We start from the raw sequence: 17,178 nt of genomic DNA, 5'->3' as shown, positions 1-17,178 counted from the left end.
AAATAACTAGATTGATGCTGCTATCCTGTCACCAAGTCACCTTTTATTTACATGTACATTTTTATTTGACACTGGTCTGGCTTCCTCAGACCCAGTTCTCAGAGGGAACAGAACCTCTGATATTCCTGTTTATATCTGTCAGCCAGAGCTCCTGAATTGGATGAGATTAACAGCCCCAATCAGGGAACTCACATTCTATAACATCTCCCAGGCTGAATAGCCAAGGTCTTTTCCCCAGAATAGAGGAGTCCAAAATTAGAGTTTAAGAGGAGGTGGAAAGATTTAAAAGGGATCTGAGGGGCAACTTTTTCTCACAGAGAATGGTGCATATATGGAATGAGTGACCAGATGAAGTGGTGGAGGCAGGTAGAATTAAACATTTAAAAAACATTTGAACAAGTACATGGATACAGAAGCATTATAGAAGTAAAACAATTTTTTTTTACAATTGTCAACAATAGAGACAAAGTGTTTAACTGGTGATAACAAATATTTTACCTGCAGCGAGCAGGAACTTGGGGAATAGTAAGGGCTTGGAGGGATATGGGCCAGATGCTGGCAAGTGGGACTAAATTGGTTTGGGATATCTGTTCGTCATGGACGAGTTGGACCGGGGGGTCTGTTTCCGTGCTGTCCATCTCTATGACTCTATCCAAAAGTTTGAAAAATCTTAATACACATAGCAAAACATTGTCTCATCCCATCTCTTGACACTATCCATTATAGAGATTCAAATCCAGAGTAATTTGTGCTTTTATATCATACATTTAAGTTTGACTTAGCTGATCATCCCCAGTTCTTTCCTGTAGACTATAAAATCTTATATATGAATATGGGCAAAACTGATAACTGAGAAAGCCTATACCTTTAATAACCTGCAGATTTCTAACCAAATACTTTTGGTTTGGATGTTTCACAAACTAATTTTTTACACTGAGTAACTGTTCTCTGAACTCTCCTATGCTCCTTTCTAGGTGAGAAGCAATATTTGCTTCTAACCCGAGCAAGGTCTGTTTCAAAACTGCCAAAGAGCTTCCAATCTTTGAGTCTTCTATGCTAACATCATCCTTAATTATCCTGAACCAAAAACAAGCTAATTGCCTTCAATGTTTATAGTAAATACTGTAAACAATGCAGTACAAATAATCTTTCATTAACAGTCCAGAGGTTCCTAATCTCTGACACATTATGGATTAGACCAGTGTTCCAGAAGAACTGTTTGACTCAGTTAATTTCTTTTAAATCTTTCAAAAAAGGAACCCATCCTTATGAACTATTTTAGAATCCAAACTCAGAAGTTATTATTATATGTATACAAATTGCATGCCTTTAATCACAGTATTTTTTCTATTCTTATACACATGCAGCTTGATTATTTCACTAACATGGTATGACCTAGGCAGTCATGGGATTTTGGCTAGGGGTGGGAGCAGGATAGAAGGAGGAGGAGAAGTTAGAGGGAGTAGAAGTCTGTTGGGAACTACTCTCCTGGCTCTCCAGTCTCCCTCCATTTCTACATTTTCCAGCAAAGGGGATTTCAAATATATCAAGTAAAATGTAATTGTATTCAAGAGACATGCAAGTGTCCGGGAATACATTAACCCTGATATATTTTCTGACACATGCACCTGAACAACATTAAATGCCAAGAATACCTGCTGCTATCCAATACTGTAGTGGCATACATGGAATAAAATGCAAGCTTAATAAAGTTCTCTTCAGCTGATGTGTAAATTGTTTACCCCACTATGTTGCATCAAAGGCCTGAGGAAGAAAATATTGAAGAAATATTTATCAACTCAACCTTGCTTAGGTTTGGTCAAAGGGCCAGATTGAATCCCTATCTGCTGAGAATACATTGGGATTCCACCAAAACAAATCATTTGAACCCTTTTATGATTTTTGTTTGACATTTTCCTCATTGTTTTTCTTAAGAGATTGAGTCTATCGGACATACATTCCATGGACACCAAGTTCTTCAGTAGGGCTTCTTCTTATATAACACTAAACAATTAGTATCATTGGAGTGCATGACTAAAAAGATATTGTCATCACAGCCAAACAGGTCATGGCATCATCCAATATCAACTAATTTCATATTGTACAGGCTTGCTGTGTAGAGATCAGTGATAAATCTGCCTGATTTTCCTCTGTCTAGCTCAGGTCCGAAGGCCAAACATTATGACACTACAATCACCTGAGATCAGTTAATTCAGAGCACAATCCAAAATCAAATCTACAATCACTCATTTGTTTCAGTAATGCATTTCTTTTACAAATGACTGACTGGAGGAACAAATTGAAATGTTATCACTTGTAACTTTTAATGTCAGGAATATTTACCACACGTATGATCATGGGCATCTTAAAATCTACCTCTTTTGAACAAGCTTTCAATCCCCTGTTTGTGAATATTGTGCAGTCATCGGTGAACATCTCATCTGACCTTATGCTGGAATGGATGAATGATTTTATAATCATGTGTATTTTACAGTGAGAAAAACAGTAAGATACTGTGAAAAGTTTTTCCACTGTCGTCACAATCCAACACCGTTCTGAACAGTTTTTAAAAAATGAAAAAAAAGAATCATATAGCTGAAAGAGAGTCCATTAGTCCTGAGCCAGATTATCAACAACACCTGTGCCACCATCTCATCTCCACTCTTCAGGGGTGCCATCTTTTGCTGCTGGGCCCACCTCCTCAATGTCACTGTAATGCTCTTTCCCCACTGCTTCATTGCCACAAGTGCCAGACCCAATCAACGATGAAATCGTCAATGCTTAGGCTCCATATTTGGCTGCTGTGCCTACCTCACTGATGTCGATGTAGCAGCTGCTGAGTCCCTCACCCCAAAAAGTAAGTAGGGGCTCACTCGGGTCATTGATGAAACAACTGATGATGGTTGGGCCTAAGATACTACTAGACTGAGGAACGCCTGGACTGGCTTTATCCTAAATGATAGCAGAGGCCAGCGCAGCAGTGTGAAAGCTTAGGATGAAACTTTGGGGTTGAGCTTTGTACTGGCCCACAACAAGAAACAACTTTTTCTTGTCCACTTTATCAAGATCAGTCAGGATTTTATATACTTTAATCAATTAAATTTTATAAACTCTTCTAAACTCCATGGAAACAAGCCCAATATGTCCAACATTCCTTATTAGACAATGTACTAATTCGAAATTTCAATCAGGTCAACCTCCTCTGAACTGCCTCCAATGCTTTTATTTGCTTCTATAAACGAGACCAAATCTGCGCACAATATTCGAGATGTTGTCTCACCAATGCCTCATTTAACTCAATCATAACATCTTTATTTTTATGATTAATTACTCTCGTAATAAGGGGAGGAGTATCCTGCATTCAGCATCACAGAGAAGCAATCTGGGAAGGGTGTCCTGCAGTCAGTTCTTGTGAAAATAAGTGGACAAGTTGTAGCCTTTAGCTCATAAATGTGCAGAAGGTTAGGTACTGACATCAGTGGTCTGTTCTTAGAGGGTTGGGCTGAATGACCTGATTCCATGCTGTTGGGATGCTATGGTAGATGCCTATTCCAGATTAGCCCTTCATAACAATGGATGTGGTCTGATTATCTCGTTATCCGAAGATTGTCTTCAGATTTCTTTCACTATCTCACTAAGCCATTCTTGGTGAACACTGAAATTCCCCACCCAGAATACATTTGATACCGTGCACTCTCAGTGCTTTCCCGTAAGTGTTGTTCAATATGTGGAAACCCTGATTCATCAGCCAAGGGAAGATGGCATGTAGAAATCAGTAGGAGGTTTCCTTGCCTATGTTTAACCTGAAACCATGAGACTTCACCATTTCTGGAGACAATGTTGAGAACTCCCAGGGCAACTCCCTCCCAACTGTATCACCACTTCTGCAGGTCGTTCGTGCCTGTTTGATGGTGTCTTATATTGTCTGCAAGATATGTTTCTGTGAGTATGATTATGTCAGGCTGTTGTTTGACTAGTCTGTGAGACATATATTTCCCTCTCCACCCCTATCAGCATTCAGGAGAGACCACTCCCTCCGCGACTCCCTCGTCAGGTCCACACCCCCCACCAACCCAACCCCCACTCCCAGCAACCACAAGAAATGCAAAACTTACGCCCACACCCCCCCCCCCCCCCCCCCCACCTCCCTCCAAGGCCCCAATGGATCCTTTTATATCCGTCGCAAATTCACCTGCACCTCCACACACATCATTTACTGTATCCGCTGCACCCGATGTGGTCTCCTCTACATTGGGGAGACAGGCCACCAACTTGTGGAACATTTCAGGGAACACCTCTGGGACACCCGCACCAACCAACCCAACCACCCTGTGGCTGAACACTTTAACTCCCCCTCCCACTCCGCCAATGACATGCAGGTCCTTGGCCTCCTCCATCGCCAGACCCTGGCCACACGACGCCTGGAGGAAGAGCGCCTCACCTTCCGCCTCGGAACCCTCCAACCACACGGGATGAATGTAGATTTCTCCAGCTTCCACATTTCCTCTACCCCCACCTTATCTCAGTCCCAACCCTCAGATTCAGCACAGCCCTCTTGACCTACAATCTTCTTCGCGACCTCTCCGATCCCACCCCCTCTCCGGCCTATCACCCTCGCCCTCACCTCCTTCCACCAATCGTATTCCCAGCGCCCCTCCCCCAAATTCCCTCCTCCCTACCTTTTATCTCAGCCCGCTTGGCACACCAGCCTCATTCCTGAAGTAGGGCTTATGCCCGAAACGTCGATTCTTCTGCTCCTCAGATGCTGCCTGGCCTGCTGTGTTTTTCCAGCACCACATTTTTCAACTCTAGTGTGTGAGATAGCCCAATTTTGGCACTAGCCCCCAGACGTTAGCAAGGAGGACTTTGCAGGGTTATAGAGTCACAGGGATGTACAGCAACGAAACAGACCCTTCGGTCCAACCTGTCTATACCGACCAGATATCCCAACCCAATCTAATCCCATCTGCTAGTACCCGGCCCATATCCCTTCAAACCCTTCCTATTCATATACCTATCCAAATGCCTCTTAAATGTTGCAATTGTACCAGCCTCCACCACTTCCCTGGCAGTTCATTCCATACACGTACCACCCTCTGCATGAAAAAGTTGTCCCTTAGGTCCCTTTCATATCTTTCCCCTCTCACCCTAAACCTATGCCCTCTAGGTCTGGACTCCCCCACCCAAGGGAAAAGCCATTGTCTCTTTCTCCTATCCATGCCCCTCATAATTTTGTAAACTTCTATAAGGTCACCCCTCAGCCTCCGATGTTCCAGAGAAAACAGCCCCAGCCTGTTCAGCCTCTCCCCATAGCTCAAATCTTCCAACCCTGGCAACATCCTTGTAAATATTTTCTGAACCCTTTCAAGTTTCACCACATCTTTCCGATAGGAAGGAGACCAGAATTGCGCGCAATATTCCAACAGTGGCCTAACCAATGCCCTGTACAGCCGCACAATGACATCCCAACTCCTGTACTCAATACTCTGACCAATAACAGAAAGCATACCAAACGCTTTCTACACTATCCTATCTACCTGTGACTCCACTTTCAAGGAGCTATGAACCTGCACTCCAAGGTCTCTTTGTTCAGCAACATTCCCTAGGCCCTTACCATTAAGTGTATAAGTCCTGCTAAGATTTGCTTTCCCAAAATGCAGCACCTCGCATTTATCTGAATTAAACTTCATCTGCCATTTCTCAGCCCATTGGCCCATCTGGTCCAGATCCTGAGGTAACCCTCTTTGCTGTCCACTACACCTCCAATTTTGGTGTCATCTGCAAACTTACTAACTGTACCTCTTATGCTCGCATCCAAATCATTTATATACATGACAAAAGGTTGAGGCACTCCACTGATCACAGGCCTCCAGTCTGAAAAATAACCCTCCACCACCACCCTCTGTCTTCTACCTTTGAGCCAGTTCTATATCCAAATGGCTAGTTCTCCCTTTATTCCATGAGATCTAACCTTGCTAATCAGTCTCCCAATGCCTTACTGAAGTCCACGTAGATCACATCTACCGCTCTGCCCTCATCAATCCTCTTTGTTACTTCTTCAAAAATCTCAATCAAGCTTGTGAGACATGATTTCCCAGGCACAAAGCCATGTTGACTATCCCGAATCAGTCCTTGCCTTTCCAAATACATGTACATCCTGTCCCTCAGGATTCCCTCCAACAACTTGCCCACCACTGACATCAGGCTCACTGGCCTATAGTTCCCTGGCTTGTCCTTGCTACCCTTCTAAAAGAGTGGCACCACGTTAGCCAATCTCCAGTCTTCCGGCACCTCACCTGTGACTATCGATAATACACATATTTCAGCAAGAGGCCCAGCAATCACTTCTGTAGCTTCCCACAGAGTTAGAGGGTACACCTGATCAGGTCCTGAGGACTTATCCATCTTTATGCGTTTCAAGACATCCAGCACTTCCTCCTCTGTAATATGGACATTTTGCAAGATGTCACCATCTATTTCGCTACTTTCTATATCTTCCATATCCTTTTCCACAGTAAATACTGATGCAAAATACTCATTTAGTATCTCCCCCATTTTCTGCGGCTCCACACAAAAGCCGCCTTGCTGATCTTTGAGGGGCCCTATTCTCTGAGGGGAAAGTGAGGACTGCAGATGCTGGAGATCAGAGCTGAAAATGTGTTGCTGGAAAAGCGCAGCAGGTCAGGCAACATCCAAGGAGCAGGAGAATCAACGTTTCGGGCATGAGCCCTTCTTCAGGAATGAGGAAAGTGTGTCCAGCAGGCTAAGATAAAAGGTAGGGAGGAGGGACTTGGGGGGAGGGGCATTGGAAATGCGATAGGTAGAAGGAGGTCAAGGTGAGGGTGATAGGCCGGAGTGGGGGTGGGGGCGGACAGGTCAGGAAGAAGATTGCAGGTTAGGAAGGCGGTGCTGAGTTCGAGGGATTTGACTGAGACAAGGTGGGGGGAGGGGAAATGAGGAAACTGGAGTTATCCGAGTTTATCCCGTGTGGTTGGAGGGTTCCTAGGTGGAAGATGAGGCGCTCTTCCTCCAACCGTCGTGTTGCTATGGTCTGACGATGCAGGAGTCCAAGGACCTGGGGGAGGGTGGTTGGGTTGGTTGGTGCGGGTGTCCGAGAGGTGTTCTCTAAAACGTTCCGCAAGTAGGCGGCCTGTCTCCCCAATATAGAGGAGGCCACATCGAGTGCAGCGGATGCAGTAAATGATGTGTGTGAAGGTGCAGGTGAACTTGTGGCGGATATGGAAGGATCCCTTGGGGCCTTGGAGGGAAGTGAGGGGGAGGTGTGGACGCAAGTTTTGCATTTCTTGCGGTTGCAGGGGAAGGTGCCGGGAGTGGAGATTGGGTTGGTGGGGGGTGTGGACCTGACGAGGGAGTCACGGAGGGAGTGGTCTTTTTGGAATGCTGATAGGGGAGGGGAGGGAAATATATCCCTGGTGGTGGGGTCCGTTTGGAGGTGGCGGAAATGATGACGGATGATACGATATATATGGAGGTTTGTCGGGTGGTAGGTGAGGACCAGTGGGGTTCTGTCCTGGTGGCGATTGGAGGTATGGGGCTCAAGGGTGGAGGAGCGGGAAGTGGAGGAGATGCGGTGGAGGGCATCGTCGATCACGTCTGGGGGAAATTGCGGTCTTTGAAGAAGGAGGCCATCTGGGTTGTACGGTATTGGAACTGGTCCTCCTGGGAGCAGATGCGGCAGAGATGAAGGAATTGGGAATATGGGATGGCGTTTTTTACAGGGGGCAGGGTGGGGGGAGTGTAGTCTAGGTAGCTGTGGGAGTCGGTCGGTTTATAGTAAATGTCCGTGTTGATTCGGTCGTCCGAGATGGAAATGGAAAAGTCTAGGAAGGGGAGGGAGGAGTCTGAGACGGTCCAGGTGAATTTGAGGGTGGAAGGTGTTGGTAAAGTGGATGAACTGTTCAACCTCCTCGTGGGAGCACGAGGCAGCGCCGATACAGTCATCGATGTAGCGGAGGAAAAGGTGGGGGGTGGTGCCAGTGTAGCTGCGGAAGATGGAACAGTCCATCTCCCGCAGCTACACTGGCACCGTCTCAGACTCCTCCCTCCCCTTCCTAGACCTTTCCATTTCTATCTCGGACGACCGAATCAACACGGACATTTACTATAAACCGACCGACTCCCACATCTACCTAGACTACACCTCCTCCCACCCTGCCCCCTGTAAAAATGCCATCCCATATTCCCAATTCCTTCGTCTCCGCCGCATCTGCTCCCAGGAGGACCAGTTCCAATACTGTACAACCCAGATGGCCTCCTTCTTCAAAGACCGCAATTTCCCCCCAGACGTGATCGACAATGCCCTCCACCGCATCTCCTCCACTTCCCACTCCTCCGCCCTTGAGCCCCGCCCCTCCAATCGCCACCAGGACAGAACCCCACTGGTCCTCACCTACCACCCGACAAACCTCCATATACATCGTATCATCCGTTGTCATTTCCGCCACCTCCAAACGGACCCCACCACCAGGGATATATTTCCCTCCCCTCCCCTATCAGCGTTCCGAAAAGATCACTCCCTCCGTGACTCCCTTGTCAAGTCCACACCCCCCACCAACCCAACCTCCACTCCTGGCACCTTCCCCTGCAACCGCAAGAAATGCAAAACTTGCGCCCACACCTCCCCCCTTATTTCCCTCCAAGGCCCCAAGGGATCCTTCCATATCCGTCACAAATTTACCTGCACCTCCACACACATCATTTACTGCATCCGCTGCACCCGATGTGGCCTCCTCTCTATTGGGGAGACAGGCTGCCTACTTGCGGAACGTATCAGAGAACCCAACCACCCCGTGGCTCAATACTTCAACTCCCCCTCCCACTCCACCAAGGACATGCAGGTCCTTGGACCCCTCCATCACCAGACCAAAGCAACACGACGGTTGGAGGAAGAACGCCTCATCTTCCACCTAGGAACCCTCCAACCACAAGGGATGAACTCGGATTTCTCCAGTTTCCTCATTTCCCCTCCCCCCACCTTGTCTCAGTCAAATCCCTTGAACTCAGCACCGCCTTCCTAACCTGCAATCTTCTTCCTGACCTCTCCGCCCCCACCCCCACTCCAGCCTATCACCCTCACCTTGACCTCCTTCCACCTATCGCATTTCCAACACCCCTCCCCCAAGTCCCTCCTTTCCTCATTCCTGAAGGAGGGCTCATGCCCGAAACGTCAATTCTCCTGTTCTTTGGATGCTGCCTGATCTGCCAGCAACACATTTTCAGCTCGGGCCCTATTCTCTTCCTCGTTATCCTTTTGTCCTTAATGTATTTGTAAAAACCTTTTGGATTCTCCTTAATTCTATTTACCAAAGCAATTTCATGTCTCCTTTTTGCCCTCATAATTTCTCTCTTAAGTACACTCCTACTGCCTTTATATTCTTCTAAGGATTCACTCGATCCATCCTGTCTGTACCTTATATATGCTTTCTTCTTTTTCTTAACCAAACCCTCAATTTCTTTAGTCATCCAGCATTCCCTATACCTACCTGCCTTTGCTTTCACCCTGACAGGAATATACTTTCTCTGGATTCTCATTATCTCATTTCTGAAGGCTTCCCATTTTCCAGCCGTCCCTTTACCTGCGAACATCAGCCCCCAATCAGCTTTTGAAAGTTCTTGCCTAATACCATCAAAATTGGCATTTCTCCCATTTAGAACTTCAACTTTTAGATCTGGTCTATCCTTTTCCATCACTATTTTAAATCTAATAGAATTATGGTCACTGGTTCCAAAGTGCTTCCCCAAAGTCCCAGTCACCTGCTCTGCCTTATTTCCCAAGAGTAGGTCAAGTTTTGCACTTTTTCTAATAAGTACATCCACATACTGAATCAGAAAATTTTCTTGTACACACTTAACAAATTCCTCTCTACCAAACCCTTAACACTATGGCAGTCCCAGTCTATGTTTGGAAAGTTAAAATTCCTTACCATAACCACCCTATTTTTCTTACAGATAGCTGAGATCTCCCTACATTTTTGTTTCTCAATTTCCCTCTGACTATTATGGGGTCTATAATACAATCCCAATAGGGTTATCATTCCTTCCTTATTTCTCAGTTCCACCCAAATAACTTCCCTGGATGTATTTCCGGGAATATCCTCCTTCAGCACAGCTGTAATGCTATCCCTTATCAAAAACACACTCCCCCTCCTCTCTTGCCTCCCTTTCTATCCTTCCTGTAGCATTTGTATCCTGGAACATTAAGCTGCCAGTCCTGCCCATCTCTGAGCCATGTTTCTGTAATTGTGATTATATCCCAGTCCCATGTTCCTAACCATGCCCTGAGTTCATCTGCCTTCCCTGTTAGGCCCCTTGCATTGATATAAATGCAGTTTAATTTATTAGTCCTACCTTGTTAACTGTATCAGTCTCAGATTGATCTCTTTCCTCACTATCTCCCTGGGTCCAACCCCCCCCACCTTACTAGTTTCAATCCTCGCGAGCAGCTCTCGCAAATCTCCCTGCCAGTATTTTAGTCCCCTTCCAAATTAGGTGCAATCCGTCCTTCTTGTACAGGTCATTTCTACCCAAAAGAGATTCCAATGGTCCAAAAATGTGAATCCTTCTCCCATACACCAGCTCCTCAGCTATGCATTCATCTGCTCTATCCTCCTATTCCCGCCCTCACTAGCTCGTAGCACCAGGAGTAATTCAGATATTACCACTCTCTAGGATCTCTTTTTTAAATTTCTGCCTAACTCTCTGTAATCTCCCTTCAGAATCTCAACCTTTTCCCTTCCTATGTTGTTGGTTCCAATGTGGACAATGACCTCTTGCTGGCCCCTCTCCCCCTTGAGTACATTCTGCACCCTCTCTGAGATGTCCTTGATCCTGGCACCAGGGAAGCAGCACACCATTTCTGATTTTTCACTGCTGGCCACAGAAACGTCTGTCTGTACCTCGGACTAGAGAGTCCCCCTAACACAATTGATCTCTTGGAACCCGACATACCTCTTGTTGCATTAGAGCCATCTCAATACCAAAAACTTGGCTGTTCGTGCTACATTCCCCTGAGAATCCATCACCCCCTACATTTTCCAAAACAGCATATCTGTGTGAAATGGGTATAGCCACAGAAGGCTCCTACACTAGCTGCCTACCTCTCTTACCTTTCCTGGAGTTAACCCATTTATGTGACTGTGTCTGAGACTTTCCTTCTTCCTATAACTGCCATCCATTGCATACTGTTGCTATTGCAAATTCTTCATTGCTTCTAACTGTCTCTCCAACTGATCCATTCGATCTGATAAGATTCGCAACTAACAGCATTTATTGCAGATATAATCTGCAGTAACCCTTAAACTCTTTTTAAACTCCCACATCTGACAAGAAGCACATATCACTCTACTAAAGGTCATTTTTGCTCCTTCACAATCTACAGACCCAGAAAATAACACCATCTTATTCTTCTACAAAACACTGCCCCAGGTTAAATTAATACTTATGGCTTATATTTTAAGTTTAATCAAGAGACATATCTCAAAAAACATATAATCAAGAAAGAACCCACTCTACTCACACCTGCAGACTTTCTGTAGGTCACACTTAAAAATAATACACTTATCTGCTTCTGTACTGTGAACTTCACCCAAACAGTTCCTCCAAGATCAGTTGTGAATTTCACTGTTAATTTTCCCAGACGCACTCCGAGGTCTAGCGATACATGAATTCAAACAGCAAAGGCAGTAACTGTGCAGGTTCACTGCTGTGTTGATGGGTGTTTTGTCATTTCTGGTGCCTAGGTGGTCCATGTGATTTCATTTGCTTGTTGAGACTTTGTGACGATTGATAGAACTGTGTGGATTTCTCGGCCATTTCAGACGGTAGTTGAAAGTCAACCATATTGCTGTTGGTCTGGGGTCACATGTAGGCAGACCAGGTAAGAATGGCAGATTTTCTTCCCTGAAGGATATTAGTGAATAGCTGGGTTTTTCCAACAACCAACAATGGCATCATGGTCTTCAGTAGATTCTTAATTCCAGATTTTATTTTAAAAAATGAATTCAAACTCAACTAACTACTGTGGCAGGATTCAAAACTAGGTCCCCAGGCATTAATTGAGTTTCTGGATTAATGGTCTAATAGAAAGGACCACTGGGCCATCATCTCCCCTTTATGGTCAAGAGGTGAAGTGAGTAGCCCCTGCACATGTGCAGGACATGGGAGATTGGAGTGCGATTGCTACTTTGGCAACAAGAGTGAATCCTTTCAAGCCAAAAAAACACTTCTTGTACCTGCCAGCTATTGGTAGAATTGGTTGTGATGATGCATGATGTGGCCAAGAGTGTGTGGGACCAGCAGTTTTAGTTAACAAAGTTGGTTAATGCATCAGGTACATATATAGAATTTTGTGATCACAGGTGTCTTTCACCTGCACTGTCTGGATTTCATCTGTACTGTGTGGATTTCAGTTTAATGTAATTACCCTTTAAAATACATCACCTCACATGAAAATGGATCACCCTCCCTCACAAATGAAATGCTTAATCAACTCACTCAGGGTGTGGTCACAGTCATTTCAGTTTCCATTACATACTCACTATTTGGATTAAAATGGAAAGAGGGGGTAGCAATTCACAGAATGAATCACACAGTCGGTCTAGGTGATCCCAAAACTTCATATTCCCTTTTTCGTTGCCCTCCCTGTTGACCTTAATTACTTTGATCCTCCCCATGCTCCTACCCAATCTATTTATTTAATGGCCCTTCTCCCCACTTTACTTGCAGAGTCCAGTCATGCCGCATCCTCAAACTGGACATAGTGGTGCACTAGTCGAGAGTGTGGTGCTAGAAAAGCACAGCAGATCAGGCAGCATCCGAGGAGCAGGAGAATCGACATTTCAGACATAAGCCCTTCATCAGCCCTTCATTCATTTCTGATGTGTCTGTGCTAAAAGGCATTGCAAGACAGGAGTACTGAGAGCCTTTAAGCTCTAGCTGACTGGACAAAGTGCAGCAATGCAAGGCAGAAATGCTGTGAGCATTCAAGTAGATGCAATGTGAATGAACATTAAGTGGGCAAGCAAGTTGCCCTGAGATGCTCTGTTGTCCAAGATATGAGATGGATGACCGTCCAGTGTGCAAAGTGCCCTGGCAGCAGCATTCCAAAGACAGGTGCCAGTGGGCTCCAAAGGGCAAACCTGCATTGGAAATGGGTTAGAGATGTGCCATGAGGGCGGTACACACCTGATGTCTATAGATAGGAATGTGGATGGTTGCTGCCTGTGGAGTGACATGCTGGTGACTGCTGTTTAAGGTAGAATTCCAGAGGAGCAAGTGGTGTGTTGGAGTCACCAGGCAACCCATTCTGACCTTCACGTTGGGAATTGTTACTGTCTAGTTTCTAACCAACATGTGAGAGAATAGGAAATACCATGTGAATGACATGGTGATAATGGCATCAAATAGGCCCCTGGCCACTCATTAGCAACATTCCTGTCTCTGTTCAAAACATGGTCATAGAACTGGACTTGGTTTTCTTAATGCCGAGAATCTAATTTTTCCCATCTCGCCATGTTTCTCCAATGGATTCCCCATTGCACACATTATTCAAGTGCTGGAAAGATTCTGCCCAAAGCCACACCACCTTCAAACAAACATAAACGGATTTCTGCACTACTGCCCTTTATCATAACAGCAGGATTTGGTTACAACCATTTTAATATAGTGAGTATTCATTGAATGCAAATGTAATACTATTAGGAATGTGCATAGGACAGTGTGGTACCTGACCCCCGACAAACACTGCTGGTTGACTCAATCTCAAAATCTGAACCCACTATTACATTACAATACACTACAGGAAAGCAGAACTTCAATTCCTACCTAAGTTAATCACTCTTGCGGGCTACATACCCCTTCTGGCTTGAATTCAGCCACTACTTGAACCCTTGTAATTTATTTAATTGCTTTCATCCCCTTAAAAGCCTCTCCAAAACCTACCTCGTTATTTTTCTATTTATCACCTTTTCTCTATGTGGATCAGTGTCCAGTTACTAAGTTATTTAAGCAAATAATATTGTTTAGGTAACACCTGACCGTCGGACGACGTAATGTTCGTTTTGATATTGATCTGGATTATTCTAACGGTGTCCAGAAATGTTATCACCTATTCTTCCTTCCTTCCTCGGTCTTGTGTTCAGGAGCAGGATCCTTTCACTAGATTATTTCCATAACTGGTATTGCCACAGAGTCCAAATTCTTAGGCTGATCCATTGTCCAGGAGAGTTGCATTTATCATACAACCAATTTTGGATTATCGGGTCATTTATCGCGTCGCTATTTATGGAACCTTGCTCTGCATGATAAGCTGATGACCACGTTTCTTCACATTACATCAATGACTACAATTGGAAAGTATAATTGGTACAGCTTCGAATGTAAATAAAATTTCATTTGCCACTATATTCATTTCTGTGAAGTGCTTCGGCTCTTGTTATTAGGTGAAAGATCAAATTAACTGCAGGTAGAGACACCACAGTGACTGAGCTGCATTGTGGCCGAGTGAGTCCGTCAGTCTCACAGTGATGGAGCGTCACGACTCCGCAACTGAATTCTGGCAACAAGAAAGTTAGGTAAATACTTCATTTGTCAGAATGACAGCATCCTCAGACATTTGGGTTAACCATTTCCGAAGATGATTACAAGGGAAATTAGCAGGGAGAGGGAGTTGTCTATGTGTGTGTATCACTTCTTTGCTTCTTTATATTCGGCCTGGAGCTGCACTCACCCCTCCGCAACCCTCTGACTTCCATCTCCGAGCTCCTGTAACCTTGCCCTCAGATCCCAGGACTGACGTGTTCAGGAAATCAGCTGATCGCGGAGTGCCCCTGCTGGGCGAGAAGCAGCAGCAGCAGCAGCACCTGCCCCCCAGTGGCGTCCGGACACTGGTTCACTTCCAGTCCGAGCCGGCAGCCCCTCCCTCTATGTTACCCACCCGCTGCTTCCCCTGATTGTGCTGTCTTCACCATGCTTCACAACGGCAACGACTCTGCCCCGTTATCGCCCGCTAAGTTGAGTAAAGCAGCGGGAGCCGGAGCCCCAAGCCTCCTCAACCACCCACCGTCCCGGCCCGAGATCAGGAAGAATGCCATCACTGATGATTACCGCGTGTCCACTAACGTCCTGGGGCTGGGAGTCAATGGGAAAGTGCTGGAGTGTATCCACAAGAAAACAGGAGAGAAGTGCGCCCTGAAGGTACAGTTTGTTGTGTGTGATACAGGAGAGATTATGGGCATTGCTGGACATATTTCCTTCAGTGGGAAAAAAAACTTTTAAGGAACTTTGATATTAAAAGAAAAAACTCTCAAAGTGCTAGGATAAAAAAAAAACCCAACCCATGTTAGCTAGGGACATATGTGACTTTCAGAACAAAAAGGAAATAATTGCTCAATCTGTGTGAAATTACTCTAGCCCCTTTCTTCCTGTTAAACATCTGGCAGGAGCCTGGCTTTTTCCACATGGCCCACTGTGTGCAGATGCCAAAAGAAAGAGAAACCCAGGTTCTGCCAGTTCCATCTCTGTGTGCCTCACCAGAGTGACTATTTGACCTGCTGCTAATTTGTGGGGGAAATTGAGCTACTAAGGTTCACAAAGGCTGTTTTCCTTTCTCTATAAACTTGCTGTTTATACCTGAATGACCAGAGTATAGAGATGGGGTATATCACATCTGTCCAGTGTTGGCCAATACATACATACATTAGTTACTGGCCACATGTGGCTAATTGGAACCAAGATATGCTAATTGAATTTCAGATTAATAAATAAGCAACAGATGATATGGTTGGGATGTGACTACTGTATTCACATTTGTATGGCGATGTTGGTGAATGTTAATCTTTTCTGCATTGTTTGTCAAATGGAAAGAAGGTGAAGTATTGTTCAATTATTGTGCATGGTGGTGTTTCTTAGGTAAATATATAAAGTACAATACATTTATTAGTATTGAATGTATTGTGTTGCTGAAGCCTCATTTGTAACTGGTCAGCACTTTCTATTGGATAGCATTGGTTCATTCAAAGCCCTGATTAGAGCATGACTGGAGTATCGTGTCTAGTTGCTGGACAATATACTTTGGAAATGATAAATTGAATTTAGTTTGGAAGGGAAATCTCTTAAATGTTATCAATGTGACAAAGGTCACACCGTAAGATATTTCATAAACTAAGTGTTATGACTTGTGGTTCCATGCACTCAAAGTAATCACAATTTTCTTTCTGTCTGTGAACGTGTGATTGACCATAGTTTATGTGCATCTTTCTCTCGATCATTAGGTATTATCTTGTTGCTGTTTCATTATTAACCGTACAGGCTTTCTCTTGAATTAACTGTAAGCCAGCCATTTTCATCTGTGCTTTTATCTGTCTGCTCTGTGGCTTCCTGTGTTCTGGTAGTGTTTATAGTATTGGAAGTGAACCCTTTCTAATTAAATCTTTTTTCACTTCAGAGCGTTCAGAGTTCCAAATGAATTGCTTTATCAATATTTTGTATAGTTCCTCGAATTAACATGTAATAATTTTTTCAAATTTGAGATTATTAACAAGCTTATCAGATTCCTGTCATTGGCTTTGAAATTCATGTCATGTACATTGATATTTGTTTGGATGCTGGGTTGTTCAAAAATTGGGTCAGGATATTTGCTTTCGTTATCCCTAAGCTCCCAGCTATTAAACAATTTAACCCTTGCTTTTCTGCCAATAGAAAGATGTAGCTGACCCTTCACTTTTCACTGGTGCCATTTAGAAAATTACTGAATATCAGTCCACCACCTAATTCAACAGTGGTTGGAGCTGTATTTATTGCAGTTCATTTACACGATTCACTTTATTTTCTTCTTTCTGTCTCTCTGTCTCTCTCTCTGTGTCTCTCTCTGTGTCTCTCTCTCTCTGTGTCTCTCTCTCTCTGTGTCTCTCTCTCTGTGTGTCTCTCTCTCTCTGTGTGTCTCTCTCTCTCTGTGTGTCTCTCTCTCTCTCTGTCTCTCTCTCTCTGTCTCTCTCTCTCTGTCTCTCTCTCTCTGTCTCTCTCTCTCTGTCTCTCTCTCTCTGTCTCTCTCTCTCTGTCTCTCTCTCTCTCTCTGTCTTTCTGTCTCAAATTAAGGTTCATTTTTCAATCTAATTTAATAAACTAATGTAGAATATTTGAATTTTTTTTTCATTGGCACCC

At 44.6% G+C, this 17,178-nt stretch overlaps 1 protein-coding gene across 2 annotated transcripts in view; it reads left to right on the top strand.

Annotated features, from left to right (window-relative positions):
• Positions 1–14,855: 14,855 nt before the first annotated feature.
• The window catches only part of LOC122559149 (MAP kinase-activated protein kinase 3-like), a 111,882-nt gene continuing 109,559 nt past the window's right edge, over positions 14,856–17,178 (top strand). For both annotated transcript variants that reach the window (XM_043708509.2, XM_043708505.2), the window contains exon 1: positions 14,856–15,213. In XM_043708509.2, coding sequence (XP_043564444.1) covers positions 14,986–15,213 — 228 coding nt within the window. In that variant the 5' untranslated portion in view covers positions 14,856–14,985. The remainder of the gene's footprint in view (positions 15,214–17,178) is intronic.

This window comes from Chiloscyllium plagiosum, unplaced genomic scaffold, assembly GCF_037043375.1.
Source record: "Chiloscyllium plagiosum isolate Xiang-an unplaced genomic scaffold, Cpla_swu_hap1 HiC_scaffold_14, whole genome shotgun sequence".
Lineage (NCBI taxonomy): Eukaryota > Metazoa > Chordata > Chondrichthyes > Orectolobiformes > Hemiscylliidae > Chiloscyllium > Chiloscyllium plagiosum.
The sequence above is the reverse complement of the archived record's forward strand: the minus strand, read 5'-3'. Positions and strand labels throughout refer to the sequence as shown.